General features: G+C 35.6%; 1 protein-coding gene across 1 annotated transcript in view; it reads right to left on the bottom strand.

The window, feature by feature from the left end:
• lt (vacuolar protein sorting-associated protein light) overlaps positions 1 to 27519 on the bottom strand; it is a 356245-nt gene that overhangs the window by 316328 nt on the left and 12398 nt on the right. Inside the window, exon 2 of the mRNA XM_090394164.1 lies at positions 18280 to 18339. Coding sequence (XP_090250290.1) covers positions 18280 to 18339 — 60 coding nt within the window. The remainder of the gene's footprint in view (positions 1 to 18279; positions 18340 to 27519) is intronic.

The following is a 27519-nucleotide window of genomic DNA, read 5'->3' as shown; positions in this document are numbered from 1 at the left end:
TAAAAGATACACAAAATATGGTATTGTTACAAATTGTACAACACTAAGACAAGGGATACAAAGAACATATCGTCACCTGAAAATAAAAGTAAAAGTTCAAAAATAAAAACTTTTTGAAATAAAAGTTAACAGTTAAATTCGAAACCTGCAATTTTTTGACTTAGTGCATTTTGCTTGTAAGGTGACGATATTAGAACAGCACTTACTGTAACATACACTGATTAGCAGCTTATAGATACAACGATTATTATACAGATGAGATTTGATTTTGCCTTTTGATGGCGAACGAACAGTGACACGCACCCGCTGATTTATTGTCTATATGAACTAACACATAAAAAATAAATGTTTAAATACTCATTTTCATATAAAATGCACTTATAACCACAAATTTTAAAATAAAGCACAGTACACTACAAGAAAAGAAACAATAAATGGAAAACTTAAACAGCTGGCTATGATGGGTCAAACATATCTGAGCTTCACAGCTATGTTGTGTGGCTGTTCTCTATTCGACAATGTCTTCCTGCGTGTGGCTGAGTGCGATCGGAAAATTATGGTATTTTAGATCGGACAGAGGTTCACATAATCGAGAGTCATTAACCAAAGCCTGTGTCATTAACCAAGAGATTTTTTCTTACAGTCACTCGTCGTTAACCAACTAAGTCGTTATCTGAGGCCATTGTTAACCAAGGCACCACTGTATACAAAAACATCTACTAGTTTCACTAGCTGTAATTGACTAGCTTTGTCAAGATGAAAAGGTAAAAAACTACTAGTAAATGCAAAAACAACAACAAAGGAATGCTCTTTTTACTAGTATTTATTTACCTTTTCGTCTTGACAAAGCTAATCAGTTACAGCTAACGAAACTAGTAGACTTTCTGTATATATGTGTATTAAAACCTATGGTCTTGCAATCCAAATAGTATGTGTTAATATTAATTTAACTTCATTTTTTGAGAGCACAAATATTTTGCATTTTAGGCAAAGAAAAATAGGCAAGGAGTAATATAAAATTTTATTTTCTACTGGGCAAAAATACAAAAGACAAAATTTTACTTCTGAAGTGAAATGGATTTTTGCTTTGCAGTTTTATCTCATAACAAAAATCATTTGAACAATTATCTCCTTTTTAAATTATTTTGGCACAACAAACCTTAAAAAAGCTTAGCTGCTTCAGGTGATAGAAGCCAAAACTTTATATATTTGGCAAGAAGATCCAATTAAATTGAATAAAGTTCATTTTCTTAGAATGCAACATAAAAATCATTGTTTCTGGTTTTGTTTGTGTTCAATATATAATTTTGACCAATTGCTTTGCTTTTTTGAATTCCTTGGGCTGCTGTCTAAGAAAAAAAGTGAGCTGGTTGGACTCCCCCAGGTCCATCCCTAACATAAGGTATTATACAAAGAGTAGAGGGTGAGAAGTGAAGGATAAGAGGCCATCCCTAGAGGTTGTATATAATTAATGAGTAGATTTTTTTTTTTTTTTTTTTATATATATATGGAGAGCAGTAGACAATTAGAATGAGCTGTGCATGCTAGGTGCATGAATGAGTTTAAAATTCAATATTATATGTTGCTTCTGAGTAAGAATTCCCATGAGTATGCCCAACTCCATGGATATTTGTTACAATAATTATAATAATCATTTAGTACTTTGAAGTATTCTCAGGATTGTGTATGATTTCCTTTTCAAAGTAAGGCGCTTCACATGCTACACATTTTTTTGATCACTTGACTCATTTCAAAAGCATGTGATAAATCATATTTAGACCTTGAATAAGATACTGACTTGGTTTATTTCTGCTTTGGAATGAAATTTGGATTCATACAGTTCATGGCTAAACATTGGTTAAGGCCAGAAATCACATGGGGCCAAGCTAGGACTGTAAGGTGAGTGTTCTGCAGGTGTCTGCTGATTGCCAAGCTACCTCCATCATTGCATGACCTGCTGTTTAGCTTTTGGGTTATAGTTTCTAAATGAAGATTTAACAGAGGAAATGGATGATAAAAATTCAGAATTTGGCTCAACATGAATCAAATATTGCTCAAATTTCAATGCATTTGTTTCTGTTCATATCCATGTTCAACGAAAACTCATCTTACATTCAGATTAAAAGCTAAGTAGATGCAACAATGTTGTGAACCGTTTTGGAAGACACATAATCTGGCAGACAAACAGATATTACTTCTTTATTTACCAAAATATTCTCCTTTCTGACACCAACTCAACTTAAATATGTTTTTACACCCCATGACATCACCAATTCGGATTTTGCCATCCATACTGATTACTTCACTTGAAAGGACACCACATAACAGCAGAAAGCAGAACCATGAATCCTCTCCTCCTCTAGCCAATTTCTATATGAAGCAATTAGGGGAAAAATAAAACTGATACTGCTCTTCACACCTTCTATATAGCTGATATACATTCATGATGTGTTCTCCATTTGACCTCATGACTCAAATACAGACTATTCCTTCACCTCAACCAGCACCACAGAAATCTTTTCACACATCTTCCCAATGCACTCTTTCTTTCTCAGTTTACAGAAAATCTAGCAACACTAGGAGATACATACACAAACTTTCTCATCACCCCCCCCCCCAACAATAGGGCATCACAAAAACTGTTCCAAGCTTCCCTCACAGCTGAACTCTCCTTTATTTGCTGTACCTTCCTGTCCAAAGGCTACAATACTAAAAAATATTAAGAAAACAGTTGTTCCTCCCATCACCTCATCTCTCAACAAACAGATTACAGTAAACAAGGTTCCTTGTTCTTACAGCCAAAGTTCCATCTAATTTCTGCTGATCCATGTGCACATCTAAACATTTTGTGCACAAGTTTCTGGTCTCAGGCTCAATGTGCATGTATGTAATATTTCTCCTATGAATTTTTGCCTTTTTTTTTTTTTTGGTTAGCTATAATCTGTAAAACTGCAAGTACAAAATTAATTTGCTTAAATCTGCATAGCTACTAAAATCTATCACTGTTTTGCATGAGCTCAAGTGACTGCTGTCAAGATAGTAGACACTAAATAAATATACCTATGCATCTTGATGAAATCAGCATCAGTTTGTCCACATACTGCAGGCTAAAAGTAACTAATTACAGTGTATTAAGTTAAAATGGTTTGGAATTGTATTGGAAACAGAGGAGAAATTATTCAATAAATGAAGTGACAAGTACAATTTATGATATAATTAATTTTAACAGTATGTTCAAAAAATGAATCAATTGTTTGAAATATAAATATTTTGCACACACATTTACTAGGTGTGCATGCTCCCTTTTTGATTGGTGTGTATGTGTGTGCACACATTCAAAGCTTAGAAAGGACATTGTTTGCAACTTATATTACGGACATACTGGTAGATCTGCCAACATTTGCCTTGAAGAACACCAGAAATACATCCATTGCCACAACGATGTTCAATCAGGTCTAGCTGATTATGCCTTGGATATCTTATACAGAATACAGAAAAAAAAATACTATGCTTCATTGTAGCAAACTTGAAAGACTTACTGGAATCAGCAGTAGACTAAAATAATAATAAATAATAATAATAATAATAAATGAATCTAAATAAATATGGTTGTGTTAAACTTCCCAAGATGTGAAACATCAATTCATAGACTTCATGTCCAACAGCAAAGGCTAGCGACCAAACCACAGAGGTTGCTCACTCTTCTTAAGGACTTCAGGCTTCCACTGTGTGAGAGATCATAATTTTTATGTTATATTCCAAATGTCTCTGTGACAGAAAAGAAATACTGGTATTATTATTAAGCCTGTGTTTATTTCTTTATGCTGTTTCCATTCCATTAATTCCCATTTTACTTTGACAACTGATCAGTATTTTTTAATAGTCAAATCTTCAACACACAGTGATTGATCTTCTGTTTTAAGCATCAACTAACATTCCCCACTTTTAAAATGTTTCCTTATGACAATCTTCTTTATTAGAATCTCTGGGATGAAAGAAAGTTAAGGCAGGGAGCAGAAATTTATTGAAAAATAAACAATTTTTGCAATTAAAAATAATTTTGCAGATCTTTTGTGCTTTCAAGAACAATCCTTGTAATTTAAAACTTGACTCATGCAATAATTCTGCTTTCTTTCATTTTATGAAGTAATCAAATGAAAGGACACTCTTTATGAATTCTTCTTCTTTATGCATTGTTGAGAACAAAGGATCCCTGGAATCTTTAACAGGAAGGCTAAAATTTTATCTAGTAGTATGCTAATTTTATGCCATTTTGCAAATACTTTGTTTACATTTTATACCTCTTTGTTGACTGCTTTTCCATAAAGACACTATTTTCATAATCTAATTATACCACTTCCTTGAAGTATTCATGTTAACATTTTCTGTAAAATAATTAGATGGAACTGTAACACTTAAATTAAACTGACAAAACAAAATAAATAAATATATATATATGCATATACTGGTTGAAGGTATGTGTATTTATTATATATATAATAAATACACATACCTTCAACCAGTATATGCAAAATATTGTGATATTGACTTAATTTCTACTTGTATAAAAATTATGAAAAATATCCATTCCTTGAGCAGTGAGCTTATGACAAAGCAAGTTCAACAAATGTTACTGTTTCCATATACAACTTCTACATTATAGTATAGCATTATTTTTTCACAACCTCAAATAGCCAGGAAGCAACCTCTTCCAGTAATTTTTGCATTCTGTTTTTGAATCTCTTTGCAGAATTGTAACTGACTGCTTCATAATATTTAGAACAAACATAGAATACCTATATGACACTTAGTCCTAATTCATCAATGACAAATAATATGAGCTTTATTTAAAACTTTCCATGTAGTAGCTTGGACATCGTATTTTGACTTTCGTATCTACTGGTGAACCATTCCATCCCCCATCCCCACCCCATAAAGATTGGTGAGATTCCAATATGCGGTCGGTATTAGCAATTTGGCTAGAAAGACCCTGATAAGGGTACTTTGCAACCCATTTTTAGGATGCAATGAACCTTTATCAGGCTTTTTTATCTGAAGATCAGTTAGCTAGTCTCATAGAGGTGGCAGGATTTTTTCTGCTGGAAACTAGTTTTTCATCCTAAAAGAAGAACACCTCGATTTAATTTACAGGCATAATATACCAGCCTTTAGTCGCTTCAGCCATAAATCAAAAACAAACCTCCTACATTTGGTCATGACTTGAGCCAACCACTGTTTGAAAAAAAAAAAAAAAAAAACTTTAATAGTAAAATTCTATATTATGATCTTTAGATGTGTATATTCCTGAAGTCATCTTCAGGAATATACACATCTATATACAACTGGAAAAGACCCAGAGGAAGAGTAAGGAAAACAATGCTAGACGACATGCTCAATGGAGACAGGTACACAACCTTGAAAGAGAAGGCTCAGAACAGAAGAGAGTTGAAGGAAAGTTTCTGCTACTAAAAGAAGAAGATACAACTGCCACATTAGAGTAACTAGAAACATTAGTTACTTACTAGTAACTAGTAAGCTACATAACATCTAAAGCCTACTTAACCTACCTGACATGACTTCTGATATAATAATAATGATAATAAGCAAAATAAATAAATAAATAAAAGATAAAATAAAATTGACAGAATAACAGCTAACAATAAATTTATATTTAAAAAATCTACATAAAATGAATAATTAATTCCTATTGGCTCTACAGCCAAAATCAAGCCTTGGCTTTCTAGATTTGTCTCCAACCCCCTCTGTTTAAAAAATTACTTCTCTAATTTGGACAATGTAATATGATGCTGCTATTTTGAGAAATCGTGTCTTGATATTTTGTTTTAAGATTTCCATTTGGTCTTTTAACAAGAATTTTATCCTTTATTGTCTTCTTAAGAATACTGTCATTTTCCATACAAAACACATGTCCTGCATACTGCAACTTTTTTGAACTTGATTAAACTAGATATTGTGGGTTCATTATACAGTTGATATAACTTGTGATTGTATCTGATTCTCCAGAGACCATTATTATTCAAACATTTTTTCAAAGATTTTCCTTTCAAAAGCTGAAATCAAATTATTATCTTCCTGACCATCATGGAGTTACAAGACTCATTGTGGGAGGTCAACACTAGTCTACACAAAGTCTGTCATACCACTCCTTAAACTCATCCATCATTTGAACTTTCACTACTCTCTGGCAACGCATTCCATGCTCCTACCACTTTCCATACAAAGAATCTACTTCTCAGCTTTTACTCGCTACCTCCTGCTGTAACTTTCAGGGATGGTCCCTTGTCCTTGTTCCTTTCCACCACATGAAAAATCTCTTCAGTGCTAATGAAATAATAATCCTTCAACATCTTAAATGTCTCAATCATATCTCTCCCTTTGTCTTCTATCCACCGAACTTTGCTTTCTGAATGCCCTCAGTCTATCTTCATAATCAACATTGAACACTACTGATATCATTTTTGTTATCAGCCTTTGCAAACTCTCCAAGGTTACTTCATCTGCTTCAAATCTCAGTAACCAGATCTGAGGACAGAAATCCAGATGTGGTCTGATCAAATCTTTATATAATGGGACTACCTCCCTTTTATCTCTCTTGGCCAATGCCCTTATCAATATTCTCTAAGATATCTTAATATCTTAACAACCTTTGCAATATGTCCTCCGAACTTCAAATTTCTATCTACAATCATTCCAAGTTCATCCCTTACTTCCTTCATTTCTTCTAGCATAACTCCACTGAGTGAGCATGAGGCAACCCATTTGTGGATACCAAATTTTAAAACCTTAACCTTACATTTAGTTGCATTAAACTGTCACCCCCCCATTCTCTCCGTAATCCTGTGACAATATCACTAACATAAAGAATGAACAGCAATGGTCCCAGTACTGAACCCTGTGAAACTAAACTTGTAACCTTCTACTTCCTATTTTCACACTCTTATCAGTTAACTGCTTCTGCCCTGTATTATTCATTATTTTGTTGATTAATTTTTTGCACCATCTCTTGTGCTGATTTTTCTAGTTCAAATACACTTCTTCTGGTTTCTGTTTGTAGGTGACATTAACATCATGTCAAGAACATATTCTGTTACAATCTGCACTAATTTGTTTATTAGAGTCTCTTTAGTATCTACTGGAAATATTTGAATAATGTTTTCCAAAGCTAAATTAAAAAGCATTGGACATGTACTATCACCTTATTTTAATTCTTTAATTATTGGAAAGGAATCTGTTAAATCATTTTGTATTTTAACCTGTGCTTCTAAATTTTCGACTGTTAACTTTGTAAGTCTTAGTAGCTCATCTAGTATTCCAAAGTGTATCGCTTTCTCATATAATTTATCTCTATTAATGCTACCATATGCTTGTTGGAAATCAACAAATATCTGATGAACATTTATATCAAATTCCCAAAATTTCTCTGACAGTTGTATAATTATAGATATCTTATCAAATGGAGATTTGCTTTTCCCGAACCTCCTTGAAAGACATCAATTATCTTCTCCATAACTGGGTTTAATCTATTCTCCAAAATATGGGTAAATATTGTATGTTGTACATAACAGAGAAATGCCTCCATAATTTCTACAAACTGTTTTATTATTCTTATGTATCTGGCAGATCAGACTACACCTCAATTCTTTTGGCATTTCTTTTTCCATTCATACAGTTAAAATCAAATTCACGTATTTTGAAACCACGTACTGAAAACAGGAGGAAAGAAATTAGAAGACATAATTTCTTTCCTCCTGTTCTCAGTAACAATGCAGGGATTTTATCTATTCCTGCAGATCTGTTATTCTTGAGTGAATGTATTATGTAATTCTGAACTCATATGCAGAACAAATACAGCATATATAAATAATTAAATAACACATTTAATCACTCCAATAATAATCTACTATTTAGTTAGACTTACGTGCTGGTTTGAACTCATTGTGTGGTTTAATGGAATAAAATTTATACCATAATAATGGTTACCAAAATAATAATAATATATAAAATTACAAAAAATAGAGAGGATCTCTTTTGAACGTGAATATCAATGAGAAGAGAAGATGCTTATACAGACCATTTTCTAGTAATAGGAGAAATTAAAATAAGATTAATGAACATAAAGAATAATAGGCAAAAATAGAACGTATAACATAAACTTAAAAATATGGAAAATTGAAAGAAAATATGCAGAAGTTAAAAATAGATATGAAGTTCTTACTCAGACCAGACAGAATGATCATGAATTCAGAAGCATTGAAGAAATATGGAAATGAATTAAAAACATATACCATGAAGCCGCAGAAAAAATATTAGGAGTGCATAAAAAGAATATATCTTCACATACAAAACTCAAAATTGCAGAAATAAAGAAAAAATAATACAAGTAAGAATATCACCTCTACTAGCACCTACCAAATGAGATGCTAGTAGAGGTGATACTGAAACATTATTATTAAAATGGAACAATGATTGGCAAGAAAAGAAGAATATATTATTAAAGATAAACAAGGAAATAAACAATAATAAAAAGAAAATAGAAAAATGGGTAGAATACTTCAGAGAGATACTGAATAGAGAAAAACTTGAAAAAGAAATTCAAATGACAGGAAGAAAAGAAAAAAAAAAATAGACCTCAAAGAAATAATATAAAAAAAAAGTGAAATACAAAAAGCAATTAAAAAAAGTAAAAATGAAAAAAAAAAAAAAAACAGTTGGTATATATGGATGCAGGAAGAATGGAATATTAGATTACTGTCATAAGTTTAAAAAAAAAAAAAGGTGATTTAAATGGAAGTTGTCCTCTAAATAAGGCATGGTGGCTGTATTCCAATTGATGATATGATTTGTTGTTCATTGATAATGTATAATTTCATAATTTTACTCACTTCTGTATTCTACATTGCTGAGATGTTCTTTTTTTTCTTAATTCAAAACTTCTGTTTGTCTGAAGCTAGGCTACAAGAACATAAAATTCTATGAACATCCAGATGTTTGTAGAAGAGTTTGCAGTCTTTTGGAGATCTAAGGAGACTGGACAGTTTGGATATGCTTGTAAGCTACTTGGATAATATGACTCTTAAATAACTTGTGCTCAAATTTGGTCACCTGGTTTTCAGTGTGATGCAGAAACATTAGAGAGGGTCCAGAGATGAGTGACTAAGACAATATCAGGATCCTTTCCTTCATGCTTACATGGTGATCAGAATATATCATGAAAATTATGGAAACAACTACAGTTAGAGTAAAACTTTAGTTTAATATAAATATATTTTGGTTTATATTAAACTAAAGTTTTACTCTAACACGGTAGTTGTTTCCATAATTTTCATGACGTACAATATCAGAGTCTGCATGGTTAGCCTAGTGGCTGTGCGCTTCGCAACCTATGCCTGTGGAAGGAGCGTCCTGAGTTCAATTCCCGTTGGAGACGTGAGGAGCTCAAGGATCTTCCTCAGCCATAGCCAAGTTAGCCAGTCTTGGGCGAGGGCAGTAGGGTTTTCCCCCCATTTTAATAGGGGATTTTTCATCCCGCAAGCAGGCAAACCAGCCCCGTGAACACACACACTGACTACAGTCATGAATACCTCCATTAGGGATGCAGCAGAGGAGTGGCATGCCAGCTGCATTATTTCGGCATGACTCCTCATTAGGAGGAGACCCAACCCATTTGTAACAGATGGAAGGGAGAGATAGATTTTTTTTATTTATTTATTTAACTCGTTAAAATATACATTAGACGATAGGTAACAAAAGGACTACTTGCATATTATAAGTATACTATTAGAGAGAAAGAAAGATGTTCCTTTCGGTTATACAATAGAGAATGCAATAAATTAATCAACATTACAGTTCAGTTTCACTCTTAGTTATCGTTCAGATGAAGTGTATTGTTGTCAGCAATCCAGAACAAGGTACCAGTTGGATTCCACTCCTCCATGAATTTTGAAACAGTTCTTGTTTCTTTGTAGTAATCAAGTTCCGGTGAAAGCCTGCTTTGTAGTTTCCGATGTAAGCTATATATGAGGGTTTGTGCCGATTCGGTGATGGATGGGTGCTGGTTATTTCTTGTGTGTTTTAGGTAGAAGCTGTAGATGATGGCTTTAGCACAGATAAAGAGGAAATTGCATATTCTGTGTCTGTTTTCTTCTGTATGGTCTAAATTCCAGTAGTCTTCTTGGCTGTGTGCGTAGTTATAAGTGCTAGAGCATAGGTGATCACTGCTTTGTTAACAGGACAGGTTAGATATGCGTGTTCCAAGGTACCTGAAACTTCGCAGAATTGACACAGATCCTTTACTCTAAGTTGAAATTTGTAGAGCTTAGAAGGGGGTTGGCAAGATGTTATGCCATAGTCTCCACTGTATGTCGGAATCTGGTTTGGCACACTTCGATTTATATGGAAGATCCCACTGAAATCTGGGTGGTAGGTACAGCTTTGTGGAAGAGAGGGTTAAGGATGAATATACAAAGGGCAAAGTTGGAGGCCCTGACATCAGGCGGTAGCATATTTTCTTGTAGTTGGGGGGGAAGCATCGGAAGTGAGGCTTCAGGTGATACAAGATCAAAGATTGGCTCCACGCAGTTTCTAGAAAGAATACGGATTCCCTGAGGTGTAGCGATGTCTGGATCTGGATTTTATAATAGCAGCTTGCATCTGTTGATATTGCTTTTCAGTTCTTGGGTTTTTCAGTGGTGGACATATGAATGTTTTCCACTTTAGGGTCTGGGTCAGGAGGTCCTCCCCTATGATTCTTATTCCTGCCCAGTTCTATGTATGGAAAAGAAAGGGCTGACCAGTTGCGAGACTTGTTATGTTTCTGTTCAAAAATAGAGGTTCTGTAAGGACAGTTGACTCTGTCGATCCTGTCAGTGTGTGATGAGTTCTGTATTTTTCCACCGCTGTAGAGCACCTCTGTAAAAATGAGATAGTTTAGGTGATGGTGCAGATCTGGCTATTTGGAGATTGTGGAAAGTGTGAGTCCTCTGGTGGATGATTTCATGATGTAATCGAAGGTGGTTACATAAGTGTGATGGGACTGAAGTGTCTTTAGGAGAAAGATTATCCTGAAGTATCTAATCTTGTTTCCAAGGGAAATCAGACCTTGACTCCCTTACAGAATGGCTTGCAGGGTTCAGAGTATGTTGTCCAGTTAGTATTGTTCCAGAGGAAATGTGCGATTTCCTTTTGAATGTGATGGAGAAAGTCGTCGGGGGAGGGGGGGGAGAGTGAGTACTTTGAGGGTGTCATAGCACACTCGCAGCCATCTGATTGACTATTAGTAATCTTCCTCTAAATGAAGAATTTGTTGAACGAATTCGATGCCTATTGGATCAATTGAACAAATGCTGTTCCATTTTCCTAACACTTGTTTAAAACGGTTGTGCAGCTGTGTCCAGTTCGGGTTATTATATATTTTGGTGTTCCCAAGGTGTATGCCTAAGTATGTTTGTCCTTCATTTGACCAGGCACATTTGATCGGAGAATCAATTCTAGACTTCCATCTGCCTGACCAAAAGCCCGTGGTTTTTGCAGAGTTTAATTTGGCCCAAGGCTTGTGCATATAGTCTGTGTGGTTCCTCGGTTACTGTCATTTCTTCTTCATTTCAGACTATTACAATGACGTCATCGGCATATGCTGACAGGGTTATTTTTTTATGTGATTCTATTATGCTGGTTCATTTGGAGATGATGGCATCATGTACTCTTTTTAAGAAGGGTTCAATGGCCAGTGTGTATAATTGGCCAAAGAGAGAGAGAGAGAGAGAGAGGACATCCTTGCTTGATCCCTCGAGAGTATGACAAAGTGCGGGTGAGCCTGTTGTTGATTTTTGAACAGAAAGTGCATCTCTGTATAGCAATTGCACTGCTTTGATAATGAGAGGACCATAGCTGAATACCTTTAGGACTTCATAAAAGGTAGTTATGCTCTGTCGAAAGCCTTCTCCTGATCAAGGCTGACGAATGACAGGTTTTCGTTGTGGCTGTTTGCAATGTAGATGAGATCTCATATTAAATGGAGGTTATCATGTATTGATCTTCCTAGAACAGAATAAGTTTGATGTTGGCCAATAACGTCACGCAGTGTTGGCTTTATTCGGTTTGCTATAACTTTGGTAATGATTTTGCAATTGGTGTTGATTAGTATGATAGGACGACAGTTTCGGATGTCCATGTGGTCTCCCTTCTTTGGTATCAGTCATGCTACTGAGGTCGTGACGGATTGTAGGCTTCTTGCAGTGCTTCAAGAAGTGGTCTGAGTTGATTCCAGAAGACTTGGAAAAACTCTGTTGTGAGACAATCAAGTCCAGGAGATTTGTTCTTTGACAAGGTTGTGCATGCAGTTTTAAGTTAATCAAGAGTGATTGGGTTTTCAAAGTGTTCCGATCTGCTGCAGAGATTCTTTTTGTTTCTTGCAGTATTTGGTGAATGGCATGAAAGGATGTTCCTGTAGAGCTAGATGTATTCTTGTAGGATTTCAGAAGTGATTTTACTTGGATCTTCTGTGATGCTGCCATCTCGAAGTCTAATAGAGGAGATGCAATTTGCTGCCTGGTATTTTTTTTCCAAAGAGAAAAAATATTTTGTGAGGGCATCTGAAAGATTTATTTGTGTGTGCCACAATCTAAGTAGGGTACTGTTTGCAGATAATTCTGAGTATCTTTGCATGGCTTGGAGGGCTGAATGATATTCAGGGCTTTCTTCTGGAAGATACTTGAGCTGTTCTTCAAGTTGTCTGATGTTAATGTTTCTCTGTTGATTCTTTTGGTGACTGTAGATTTGTGTAAAGGATTTTATTTGTGATTTTAGGTGGGTCCACCATGTTTTCATTGGTTCTGTATTCCCCTTTCAAGTGAGTGAGGTTAGTTATTAAAGCCTGAGTGTTTGTTATGTATTCTGGATATTTCAGGAGGGTATTGTTAAAGATCCAATAGGCACTTCCTGATTTGGATGCTTCCAACAATAATGAAAGTTGCAGCTTGATGAAGCAATGATCTGAGATGTAGGAATGTGCGAGATGTTTCTAACTAGAGGAACAGTGTGTTTGGAAATGTAGTATCTGTCCAGTCGTACTTGGTAGTGTGGCCTATTAGTTGCTGTGATTGCTGACCTCCATGTGTAGGACTTCTTATCTGGATGTTGATGCCGAAAGACATCAATAAGTTCATTATTGTTTACCAGTGTTTGAAGTTGGTTTATTCATGAGCTATGATGTTCAGTACATTGAAGTCTGTCTTTTTCTTGGTCAAGATTTCAATTAAAGTCTCCAGCTATTATGATACATTCTTGGTCAATACTGGAAAGATGGTTTTGAATGAAATCCAAGATATGTGATGCCATAGCATCCTGCTGTGGTATATAAATATTGAATACATGCAGGGAATTATGGTTGGGTGCTTTTATGTGAGCATACAAGGCATATCCTGGTATATCAGCAATCACTTTTATTTTTATTGTAGGGAGATTGATGATGTACACCTAAGCTAACTCCTTCTGCATGATGTTGTTGGGTTGCAGAGTGACGTAAATCATAAGGCCACTATGCCCGTCTTCTAGCTAAATTGGATGAGGAGTTGATATTCGTTTCTTGCAGAAGTAATAGATCTATATGATGTTTTTGTACCTGGTCAAGGACTATTCTGTTGCATAAAGCATAAGCACATCCTCTTGCGTTGAGAGAAAAAAGGCTCAACGAACATTATGTTTATGAAAGTTTAATTGTAGGTTGAATCTAATATTGGTCCTGGTATTGTGTTTGTAGTCCATTAATCAGGTAGTAGATTTGCTTACTCCTGTTAATCTCTGCTATTCTCTTTTTATATTTCAGTTTTGAGTGTAGATCCTGAAGTTGAGATATTAGTTCCAGGATTCTTGTGGTGTATTTAAGGGCTATAGTTAATTTGTGAGGGGAACCTCGCACTTTCTGTATGAAGGATGACAGCTGCTTCATGATAATGGGAGGCTGGGTTAGTGAATCTGGTTGTTGTGTCCAGGGATTGCTTTTAATTAGCTCATCCTGGTCATCTCTGTTGGGAGGATCCATGTTTTCATGCTGCGAGACTTCGTTATCAGAACTTTGGATCTCATTACTCGACAGAACCTTGTCTTTTCCAGTTCAGGATTTTCTTGGCTCTGAAATTTGTGATGGGGAGAGAATTTTTGGTTTACTTTTCCCTATGCTTGCATTTTCTTCGCATACAATGTTGTTCTATTCAACTGGTTTGCTATTCTGGGCTGGAATATTTGTTGATGAATTCTTGGTAATATAGGAGCATTCCTAATATGACCCTCTTCATGACAGAAGAAGCACTGTGATGAGAAAGACGAGTAGAAAGTGTAGGTTATTCCATTTATGTCCGTGTTGATTAATTTTGGGAGGTCGTGTAGTGTGTCATTGTTTGGAGAGTGAATTAATGCCCGTCTTCGAAAGCTTTTAACATGGGCGAATTTAGGCTTTTTCGTGGCTGCCAACAATGTGCATATTTTTCCTGTGACAGAACCACATCTAGATAACATGGATCTGATGAGTTGATGTGGAATTTCAGGGGGAACATTTGATATGGTTACTTTTGCCGGGGTCAGTGCGATTGGGCTTCTTCGAAGTGATAATCACTGATATCAATGACTTTTTGCAGTATGGTTTGTGCCCACGAGATGTGGCTGAAATACGCAAGCACGGTACCAGCTACGTGGGAAGCATCAGTAATATTTTTTTGTGGGTACAATTTTGGCGATCGACGTCAGATACTCTTCTAGTGCGATGTTTTCTTTAGTGGTGAAAATAATAATTCCATTATTTCTGTAAATGACGTTGCTAACAGTGGTAGTTATTTTTGCATTAATTGGTTTACTGCTGGCTGATGAGGCATTCGTGTGTGAAACCATTGTTTTGGAGGGACGATAGGGTATTTCCGTTTGATACAACTTTAGTGTAAGATTTGGAATTGACTGACCTGTTTTCCGTGTCCATAGCTCCCATGAACTTTGCTCTTTCTTCCGGGTCTGAAGGCATAAGGGGGTACTTGCTTTGCTGAGTCAGTGGTAGTACTGGAATGTGAGGGTGCCATGGCAGGTAATCCTTTGCTAGCGATAGCCGCAGGTGAGGAATGCAGCTAGTGAAGGTGGCAAAGAAGGAATTATGGTGTCAAAGTTGAAGATACATAGGAACTCATACACCAGGAGAAGAAAACTGTCACAAATCACTTATCACTACACTTACCCATACATGACTAGTATGAGTGGATAGCTCTCAGATTGGAGAATATATCTATATAAGAAAACTAAGTCCTTCCTTGCAGATAAACGTATAAAAGGTGGGAGAAGGCAGGAGCGATATGAACGCACGTGCAACATGCAACACCTTGGCCACCTAGCGGACAGATAGACAGACAATATCATGACTTTGGAATGCTGCCTATGGAGGAAGGCTAAAGAAATGTGGATTGCAGAGTTTGGTGGATAGGAGGAAAAGAGGTGATTATGATAGAGACATTGAAATTACTGAGAGGATTTTATCCGATTAATCCAGATGGGATTATAAAGAAGGTGAGAGGAGAAGAACCACAGGAAATCCCTGGAAGTTAGTAAGAATGCGGTGAAGAGGGGGGTGCAAGGAGTAGATTTTTTACATGGAGAACTGTCAGTGGATGGAATGTATTACCAGAATGTGTGTTGATGCAAGGAGTGTTAAGGATTTTAAGATTCAATATGAGGAATATGTTGTCAGTTGAATGAACCTCCCACGATTAGTCTGCCCCGATTCCGTAGAGGGGTGCAATAATAATACAACTTTGGTAGGGTGAGTATACGAAAAATGCTTGACAGCATTCTTAGAATGCCAGGACAAACTAGTGGAGAAAGGACTGAAGTTCTTTTTCTTCCATAGGGAAAAAAAAAAGTAAATCTGCTAATGTCTTTTATTCCCAAAGAGAGTAGCCAAGGTCACCTGGCAGTAACTTTTGAAACAAACTAGTGAACAGCTACTCCACTCTTAGCCATTCACAGATTAGCTGGCCCAGAAGATTATTAGTGATTTTAATCAGCATATGGGAAAGAGATTGTATCTGGTATTTGCCAGATACAAAAGCATGGAAATAAAAGCCATAGAAACCTTAACTTGTTAAACTAAGTTATAGTTGTAAACTTCACAATGGAGTATGAATTCTTATATGTTCTCAAGCCAGTTTGTTTGCAGAATGAATATCAAAATTACCAGGGAGGGAAGGAAAATCCTGCAACCTCTGCATGAGAAAAGTCTTATAAGCTAAAAGCTGCCCTTTCAGCTTATAAGACTCCCTTGTGTCAGAAAAATTCAGATCTTTACCAATCAAAGGACATGTGTTGTATCAGCCTTCCAAATGTATTACAGAGATACCACTGACACTTAATACTGAAGAACAATTACCTGACCATGAATAAATAAAAATATATAATAATAAGTTATAATACAATAAATATTAAACTGCTAGTCCTATCCTAATTAATCATATTTCTAAGTTCAGCAAAAAACTTTATTTTATAAGAGTATCAGATTTTAATAAAGCTTTTTTTAAAAAAAAAAAAACTGCTAAGCATGTTGCGTCGCCCTTTTCTTATTACATCTATTTTCAACCTTTGTGCTATATCTCTGTTATATACTCAATCGGGTATCACATGGTACCACTGAGGGACAATGGAATTTCCTCGAGATTGAGGTAGTACAAGAGTATCAGAGTGTCTGAGATTTACCTCTCGTAAAACGCCAAGAAATTTATTTGTTTCGCTGCGCCACTTAGCGCTATTAGATTATTAATATTAACAACCAAGAGGTAATCTCAGGACAGTACTTAATGATCCCCATCAACTCTGCAGACGTGGCCAAATTTATCCTTTTCTAATATCCCGCATAGGTTCGTAATATTTTATAAGAGGTGCATCGGATTCCAGAAAATCACAGAAAGTCTTTGTTAGAATCAAAAGCAAGGTTTATTATATCTCAAAAGTTGGTACACTTAATAGCATTAGTTTAATTCCCATCTTAAGGGAGTTCCAGACAAAGTATAAAATATTCAATTACTACTAACATACTTATAACATATTATGCAGTAGCCTTCTAAAATAAGAATTGTAGTAACACTCTCTAATGCATTAGTCATGTAATATTATCACAGTCATTCTAAAACTCCGTAGTTCTGTCAGACTACACAAGATAACATTCATATCTTTCACAATCGCTTTATAATTTATCAATTCTTTACTTTAACATATCCGTAACTTCATTCAATATGAAAGCGAGCTTTAACACATCGACAGACAGTAAGATTAAATTCAACAGCTTTCTAAAGTGATAGCAATACAATCTTATCCTATACCATTAATGTTCCCCTTTCATAACATATCAACATGGCACTATCTTCCCCTCTTGGTTCTTTATTGCATCTTTGGTTTACAGGAAACTGACCTTCTGTGGACAGCCGGACTTGCCTTTTCCAAGAATATTGCTGCCGAGACCTGCAACTGCCTTAATTGGGATCCTCCAGCACGGAGGCACTGCCACCCTTCGCCACCGCGAGAGACTAACACCAGGAGATCCAGGAACAAAAAGCCTTGTTTCAGGGTTGCATGACCCTTATATTTCCCTCTTTTCTTCTCGGCGTTTCTCGCCCTTTTCAATGTCCAACCAACTCTCACGTGCTATTACGTCACAGTGTCGATCCTCTCCCCTGCTATCGCACGTACACTGACGTCACGTTTTTTGCTCGGGGCGAGCCGCTCCCTCACGTTACGGTTCCGTGACCTTTGGACTTGACTCTCCCCCCAACTGTTGAATTTGTGCTTACATTCTATAATTCTTTTATACATGTTATTTTATAATGCTCTGCTAATGTTTTACACTTTCAATATTAATTTACCCTCATTCGAGAATGGCACAAAATACATACTTATTTAACCTTTCATAACAGAACATGCTTGATATATATATACATAGAATTTATTTTATACTTAGAGGCAATTTACTGTATTTATCTCCCTTTTTTGTTTGGAAATGCATGTTAGATTGTGATAAGATAAGAGTTCATAAAATTCCACTCTATCACAATCCAACAAAGCATAATTGAAAAATCCAATTTCTTATTTTATAGTCATTAATGTGGGAATATTTTTATCTGACAACAGAGCCCATTTACATCTACTGAACCAAAATTAATAAAAGAAAATAAATAAAATAAAAAAAGGCTTAAAATTTTATATATTCAAATATTTTTAAAATTAAACAATTCTCACTTCTTCATAAGAATCATCAGAAAAACTACTGCTATCATCATCGTCATCATCTTGTATTTCCTACATCAAAAGAGAAACATCACACTTACCCTTTTATGCAATGAGAAAATTAGTAGGTTTTCACAAAAACTGTTTAGAGGTTTCAATTTTAACTACAAATCTTTTTAAAAACTAGAAATCAATTGCATATTAACATTAATCAGATAGATAACTAATAATTTGTCTCACCAAGAGGTAAGAGAAATTTTTAACTTTTAAATACCTATTAACTTTTTGCTATAGGGCATTTCAAGAGTTATTTTCAGAAGTAACTTATACCAACAAACCTCTGATGTTTGTCAGTATAGGTTATGCTGCAGTGCTATTCTGCAGAATTTTACCACTTGTAATCGGTTAACTATCTATAACTAAGATTCTTCTTCTTACATAGGACTGAAGTGAGCGTGATAACAATGAATGAATTATGATGTTCGGTTAATTGGAAGCAAGTAGGTAAAGCATAGTCGCGATGAAATGATACATATGATTACACCAATGGGTGATAGATGTATGCATAAGGATCATGTATAAGATAGCAAAGAGAAAAAATTATAAATAATTTTAGATTGGTATTAGAATAATGGAGATTCCATCATTACAGGAATAGGGAATCAGAGGAGCATAGAACGTATTCTAAGAGAAAGGATAAGTAGAGCAATTATGACTTTGGAAACGAGATGTAAATGATCAGGCAAATTAGTTGTGGTAGTAGGTAGTGAGAGGTCAATGAAAAGATGGGACTGATGAAGAGACAAGTTCAACTCTGGAAAGGAGAAGTTATAGCTGAAAGATAACATAAGCCAGGCTAGTTAGAGACCTGAAAATGAGTTGCTATGTTCATAAATGCAGGAATATCAAGAATAAGGTGGAAGAATTTATAGTGTTAAGCAAAATGATTTGCCTGAAAATCATGAAAATCATCATAACACAATAAGACAGCTGAATCTGCTTTTTAGAGGCTGAATGGTGTACAGCGTTGTACCAGACTTTCAGATTCAACAACTGTCTAGAGAATAATAATAAGAAATAGATTTTTCTGAAATTAGCTACTCTGCTATTTTTGTATACAGTATTATTACAATAATAAACAATCTTAAAATGTTTCAATCTCCATGCTGAAGCTATTAACCATCCACTTTTGTCTATATCCAACCATTTTATGTTAAAAGTCAATCATGGAAAGTAAATTAACTATATTTATATATAATTTTATTTTTGTTTATTGGTTGGTTAGAATATTTTCAGATTGATACCTGTAATAATGCAATGACTTCAAAATCAGCATTTAGTGTATTTAAAAAATAAAGCTCCAGCATATGTATATTTAATAATTCTCTTTCTCTCTCTAGAGATCAGATGTTCATATTTTTTGGTAGAATATCAATTAATAAAAAATTAATTTAGAAATTTCCTATATGCCATGCCTAACTCTTCAGATTAAACACAGAGGACAACTATATGGCCATTCTAGAATGACAATGTGATCTCAAAGAAAACAATGTTTCTCGCTTTCTATCATAGTTAAATTCAAATCTCAGGTTTCGAAACCTAATGGTTAATGCCAATGTCTCTAAGGGCTCTGTCATTTCATCCATTCTCTTTCTGATTTATATCAATAACCTGCTCTCACTGACTGCAAATCCTATTCATATAGCCTATGACAGCACACCCTCAACTCATGCTACTCATATGACAAGCCTTGCATTGCTCAACTTTCTCAAATTTCAAAATCATCTATAATAAGTGCCCTGAACTGATCTCCACAGTATTCTTGAGTAGGATGAAAGCAACCTGGTAACTTCAAATGCTTTCAAAGCAGTTTTGCTTGTTTTCCCATAAAAAAAAGACCTCAGATCTTCACCACTTACTTCTGATAATGCTCAGCTGAACAGTCAACAGCAAATCTCTCTTCTCAGCCTGACTCTTATTCCAAACTTTTCCTGGCACAATCATATTGTTGTATAGCATCAACAGAATCCAAAAAATCCTTTCCTGGTCAGGACGCTACTTCTCTATTAAACATTTACTTACACTGTATAAATTCCAAATAGAACCAACACTGGAGTGCTGCTCTCAATGCCTGGAATGGTGCACCTAAGACCTCCATAAAAATTCTTGATACTGTTCAGAAAAGGATAGTCCAGTTTATAAATGACACTTCTTTTCAGCCACTTTCCCAAAGAAGATCAGTTTCTGCATTGTATCTCTTCTACAAATATGTCCATGGACATTGTTCAGTAGAAGCAGCATCCATTATGCCTCCCATTTTTGCTAGATCCAAAATAACTTATACTACTGCTCAACATCCTTTTACAGTTAAACTGCATACTCATCTTACCTGCTACTCCCAGTCATCTTTCATCCCTTCCACCTCAGTTCTGTGGAACAGTCGTCCTCATGAAGCATTTCTAAAGGACTATAATCCTCAACAGTTCAAGAATACCAGCAGATTACTTTATTCCTGACCCAGTCCTCATATGGCATCTGTTTGCTATAGGTTCTGTGTGGTATTTAACTTTATGAAAGTATACATGAAATACATGAAAGTATGTTTAACTTTCATGTGTAGTATCCTACGCATGAAAGTTAAATATAAAATTAAAAAAAAAGAAAATCGGATCCCTCCCATCAGTATGAGGATACTTGGAACTGAGGTACCAGAGTGTATGAGCCCAGAGCCATAATAAAGATACTCAAGGAGACCATAAGGGAACTGACATGATCTATTCCTGACATGATATATATATATATATATATATATATATATATATATATATATATAGGTGGTACCTTGTCATAGTTAAAGACACAGATCTGAGAGAGAGAGAAATTTTTATAGGGTTTCCCCTTCCAGGGTAAGCACATAGCACCCAATATGGGAGGGAGCCTAGTGAGAACTACTAAAATAGAGGTTCCCATACAGTATATAGGCCAGAGATGACATTCTAAGGCATGCATTTTCAAAGTGGAGAAAGGTGAGACGTGAAGAATAGTCTCCAAGAAAGACCAATTCTGATATCCCACAGAAGTCTCCTTCACAATGGACATGAGAACATCAGTACCCATTCTAGGTCACCACTAGAACATCTAGGGTGATGGTGAACTATCCTAAAGCCCAGAGACAGTCTTTGCATTGTGGCTTGACTGAATATTTGGACAATAACTGCCCACAAGCCAAGTATTTCAACTGTGCTAGCATCATGCACATTTCCAGCCATGTCCAACCAACTGCCAAAAGTGCAATAGCACAAGAGAATAAAATCACCACCTAATGTAGTGTCCTTATTCACTAATGTACCGATCGTAGAGGTAGTTAACTTTCTGCAAGATCTTTTCCCTCAAGACATCACACAGCTGTTTTCATCATTGCCTGAATTCAAATTTCTTCAAATTCAACAACACTGTATACAAACAATTGGAAGGACTAGCCATGGGTAGCCCTCTGTCACCACCATGCGCAGACCTTTTTATGGAAAAACTTAAAAAGGATATTCTTTCCACCACTGTACCAAAACCATCAATTTGGTGGAGATATGTTGATGACGTGTTCATCATCTGGAAAGACACCATGGAAAACCTTCTCGTATTTCTGAACAAAATCAACTCACTACACAATAAGATCAAATTCACTATAGAACTAGAGAAGAACAAAGAACTTCCTTTTCTTGACATCCTAGTGAAGAAAGAAGAAGATAACAATTTCCAACTGTCCATTTACAGGAAACCCACAGATACTGGTAGATATCTACATTATTTGTCCAAGCATCATAGATCACAAAAACACAGCATCATTCACATGCTCCGTAATAGAGCCTTAAGGTCGATTTCAAAAGAAACAGAGGTACAGAGAGAACTGTCACTAATATCTAACACTCTATCTCTTAATGGATACCCTTCTAACATTTTAAACAAATGGCTATTTAAAGACAACCGCCAACAACGTGTTAGAGTACCCCAATATGTGTACACAGCTGTCATTCCATATATTAATTCAGTTTCCACAAAATTGGCAAGAATGTTAAAAGCTCATAACATCAGAGTGGTTTTTAAACCAACTATCATGATCAGACAAATCTTAGGATCACCTAAAGATGAGGTACCTTTCTTCAAATGTCCTGGAGTATATGAAATTTTATGCACGTGTGGCCTTTCTTACGTTGGTCAGACTTCTAGAAGTTTTGAAATAAGACAGAAGGAACATGTGGGGGATGTCAATCATAATAGAATCATCACATCTGGTTTAGCACATCATTTCTCAACATCAAATCATGTTATAGATTGGAAAAACAGTTCTATGCCTTACATCGAGAATGACTACAGATACAGAACTTTAAAAGAAGCAGCTGTGGTATTACGCACAGGCAATAATTTAAATAGAAATCAGGGCATTGTTCTTAAAGACATATGGAAAAATCTCATCATCTCTCTCAGTTCAACAGAATTACAATATGCAAACAACTACAAAACACGTAGTCATGTACCGGTATCTAACTGAAGCTTTCGAACACATGCACGCCTTCAAACAGAATGATCAAATGTAACGGCCTAACAGTTACTAAAGTGTATGTTTTTTGAAATGTAACTCAATGCATTTGTTTTCACACCAGTTCAGCCTTGAAAATGCTAGACAGTGGCTAGTGAAACTTTTTGGCTCTTTGTATATTTTATCATTTATCTTCTGGTCTTTTTAATAATAAAAGTTATTTATTGTAATACAACAGACCAAATATATACAATTTAAAATCACCACCTGTTAGTTGTGTACCTTTTTCTGAACATGCAGGGACTCCAGTGCACCCAATAAAGATGCAACCTACTGCCACCAACAGTGAACATTAAAACCAGAGACAAATGGAGAAAAATTTGCACAAACCATCCTCAAGAAAGATGAAGAAAGTAGCTCCACTATGACCACCTCAGTAGTTCACCCCACCGCCATCCACTTCTACGTCAACTACCTCTTGGGAACTATTGCCCTATAATCCAGCTGACAGCATGCACCATTTGTTGAATAGCCTGAGGAGATGACTCTCCTATAATTGCCAGCAAGCCCCATCTCACTGTAGAAGAAATGCAAGTCAAGGAAGTAGAAATTAATGAGCCTCTACTACCTCAAATACAAGATCCTCACCAGTGTTTTTAACCACAGACTCAAGCCAGGGATGAGATATGTCATCCAGAGCATACAAGTGTATGGCATTCCAAGATGTGGAATAGAATTCAATATGTTTCTCATTAGAGATCTGCAATACCTGGTAATTCAAAAAACATCCAAATGGCAATGCTTTCTACAGACTCAAAATAGGCATTTAGCAGTGTCCGGCATCCTTTTCTATTCGACATACTAGACAATTTACGTTAAGAGTTGATATCACGATCTAACTTCTGAAGAAGCTTGGAGGCTTTGGCCTTGCAATTCTTAGCACACACTATTGCAACAATACTGCCTAGCATCTAAACAAGATAATGCAAACCTACCATATTGTGCAGCACTTCCTAGGCTTCAAACCTTCCCCATGTCAAACCAAAACAGAATCGATCAGTACAACCAGCTTTTAGAACAATTCTGCTCTTTAGATACCAACATCACTAACATCTGAGGCAACAAAACCTAGTACAAACTTTTATTTAACATTCTTTACTGATATCCCAGTGCAGACTTAGGAAGGAACTAATGACAACATCCCACTTGGTAATGTAATCAAGTATGGAGGTTTTCCCATCAAGAAAGGACCTGAGATGGAGCATATGGCAACTTTGAAATAAACATCAACATCCAGACCTTCTGTGATCTCTGCCAAGACACTGACTCAGTTCAACATGCTTTTTATGAAGTCCAGCTTCTTTGAGGATGTGGAGGAGAATGAGCAATGTACTTTGCATTTTCATCCTTTAACAGGAACAAATAGTCCATCTTCAGCTCCCCCTCCCCGAAGTTAACAACAGCCAAAGAATCCTTATTTTTACCATTAATGAATTAAAGTTCTACATCTGGAAAGTCAGAAAGAAGTATGTTAACACCACCAATCCTCCAATAATACTGGAGGTACAATGAATCTTCTTCTACAAGTATCAATGAGAAAATCTCAACCAATGTTCTTTTTGTACTGATCACACAGTTATCTCCACACTATGCCTAATTACTCGTCTTGTTTCACCTTCTTTCTTCTGATGCTTCAAACACTCAGTTTCTTCATGTTATTATTATTTTTTTTTTTTCTAGCAGGGCAGTATCACAGTAAGGATGATGTCTAAATAAGTTTTACCTTCCTAATGCATACAGAGTTTATCAACAGAATATAATTTGATGAGCCAAGTACCAGATCACCTGCCTATTGTGATTCATCCAGTAAGCAAGCAAATATCAACTACAGAGAACACCACTGAAATTTCTGGCCATGGTGAAAGCTCCATTTACTACTTGCATTCCTTAGAGACCACTGAAGGTTTCTAGTTAACTAGCTTTATGTTATCCTCTTCTTAAAAAGAAGCCCTAGGGGCTGCTATTAAATTACATTTAATTAAATATTAATAATGAAATGATCATATCATAGTGGAAATAGAAATACATACGAAATTTTTTTAAAAAATAATCAGAAAATGGAACCACTTTCAGAGTTAAACTGTAGAGAGAAATAATACAAATATTATTGAAGGAAAAAATTTTGAGTTTGAAAACAATTATGAAACCTCAGTCAGAAAGGCATGGTGAAGCATTCTGCAAGGATAGAAAAATAAGAATTCCATGGCGGACAAAGCTAAAATAGCAATCACTGAAAAGAAGAAAAGGTATCAAAAATTTGTAATACAGAAGTCAGTATATGCTATGAAAAAATACACTGGGGGGGGGGGGGGGGGGGTAAGAAAGTGAAGTAGTCTGTAAAAGTAGATGAACAAAAGTCATGGAAAAACTAGTGAGAATATAGAAGATAAATATCAGAAATGTGGCAAAATGTTCTGAAAGCTATAGAAAATGATTGTAAAAAAATGGAAGATAGAGTACTGTAAAAGGAATCAGAAATAGTAAGGTGACATGAAAACTAAAGAGAAAGATATCATAGATGTTCAGATTTATTACTTTCAAAGATAAACAAGTCAGGAAAAAAAAACTGAAATGTGTTTCAGTAGATGATATTCAGTCAGAAATGCTCAAAACTTTATAGAACTGCACTGCATAAATCAGATGGTCAAAAGGTCAAATTCTAGATGACTTGAGAAAAGCTCTCATAGCACCAGTGGTGTAGCTAGAGCTTTTTGCCGCCCCTTTCACTACACACCAAAAATACTACAAGAAGCTAAAACGACGTATAGGGAAATAAATTAAAACACTATGTTTATTTTTGAAGTAAAACTTTAATTTCAACATTCTAAAATATTATTTTTCTTGCTTTTCTGTTAGCAAAATCGATGACATTGGCAAAGTCATTGATTTGTAATTGAGAATTACAAAAGAATTTTGTTGCTGAGTGTTCCAGGCAAGATTCGAGAAGAGGCTAAGAAAAACTGCAGAAGAGAAACTGAAAAGAACAAGTTGAGATCAAGTCAAAGGATATTAAGATCAGATTTATTATTATTATTATTATGGATCTCCATGACGAGTCTTGTGACTTGTCATGGAGGGCTGCCTTAGACAACAAAGTCCATTACATGACCTCCTTAAAACTCATTCAGTCTGCAATCTCATCACCCTCTCAAGCAATGTTCCATGCTACTATCACTCTCAATCCAAGATAGTTCTTTTCCTCTTACTCAAGACCTCCTTTTGCCACTTCCCTTATCCTTGTTCCTTTTCATAATTCTACTATATGTAAGAGTCAGAAAAGAAGAATGAAGCCAAGGCATCGGCATTGTCTTTAGGCGATGTTATAATGTTACCATTATTGTGAGATAGAGGAGGAAGCACACATGGACAAAAGTTGCAATCGATGGCTTTGGCTAGAGACTAGATGACACAACTGCCAGTGGCACAAACAGCAAGTTTTCTACATTTATCCTTGTTGAATTTAAATGTTGACCTTTTAATGGTGATTTTGCAAGTATTGTGGCCAACTGTGTAGGTTGTGAATGAAGCTGGTTCCAAGAAAAGCAAACAGCTTTTCTTGGAAAGTCCTAGCATACTCTTTGGAGAACCACAGTTTAGATGTAGGCTAGGGAATTTGAACAGAGTGTGGAATGAAGCTTTCCATTCCAATATGGATTATTTCTGTATCAAGATTACAACAGGATCTGAAGAATGAAAACAGTAGTCTAACCATGGAAAAGAGAGTAAAAGTCATGCGAGTCTTCCCGCTTGGCATTGTTGTAAGCGGGATAAGTTGGATAAGACTGCGGTCACAATTCAGACCGCAGTCTTATCCAACTTTCCACCAGAGTTGAAACTTGGATAAAATTGTGGTCTGAATTGCCAAGCGGAGTAGTCAATTGAACAGAGTACCTGGAAGGAGAACTAGTTAAGAAAAGATTTAGAGTGTTGGATGAGCGAAGAGTATTATCAGGAATTCAGGTAGGGAGCTGAATGATCTGTTTTAAATCATCGCTTATATCAAAAATCTCTTCCTCTCTTCCAGCTCGGTCAGTGAAATTTGAAAAAGGGAGCCAATTAGAATTATGCACATTGAAATCATCAAGAAGAATGAACTTCATGACTTGGAAATTTTGACTGTATAATATGAAATTGAGCTTTAAAGAGAGGAAGTCATAAAAGGTCAGAATGATTTTCAGAATTGGGAGAATGGTAGAGGCAGCAGATGAATGAAACTAAAGGTGGTAAAGAAATTTTAAGCCATAAGAGGTCAAGAAGGTGAGATTCTAGGTTAAACATCTTTTGGCAAGGAATATCAGAATAATACACATATGCATAAGTACCTCCCTTATGGCAGGAGTTTATACAGAAATTTGGGCAGTTAAGATGAGATGTGGCTGATTTAGTAGAAATTTGGGGTTTCAGTCAGGAAACAGAACACCAAGTTTGGATGATTGAAGATAATGATGCACATCATTTAAGTTACTGTTGATGAAATAGATGTTTGTAAAGTGAATATAAAGGATATTTTTTTTTGTGTGTAATTTTTAATTTTGGGGGGGATTTTAGGGGGAAGTTTATTTTTTTGTTGAACAGCAGAGGCTCTATACCTATTTAGACTTAGTTTCATGTTTAAAGTTACAAAAATTGAAGAGAGAAAGGGAAGGGAAACATGCAAT

The sequence above is a fragment of the Typopeltis vanoorti genome, chromosome 6 (genome assembly GCF_054136105.1).
Source record: "Typopeltis vanoorti isolate ZY-2024b chromosome 6, IOZ_Tvanoo_1.0, whole genome shotgun sequence".
NCBI lineage: Eukaryota > Metazoa > Arthropoda > Arachnida > Uropygi > Thelyphonidae > Typopeltis > Typopeltis vanoorti.
The sequence above is the reverse complement of the archived record's forward strand: the minus strand, read 5'-3'. Positions and strand labels throughout refer to the sequence as shown.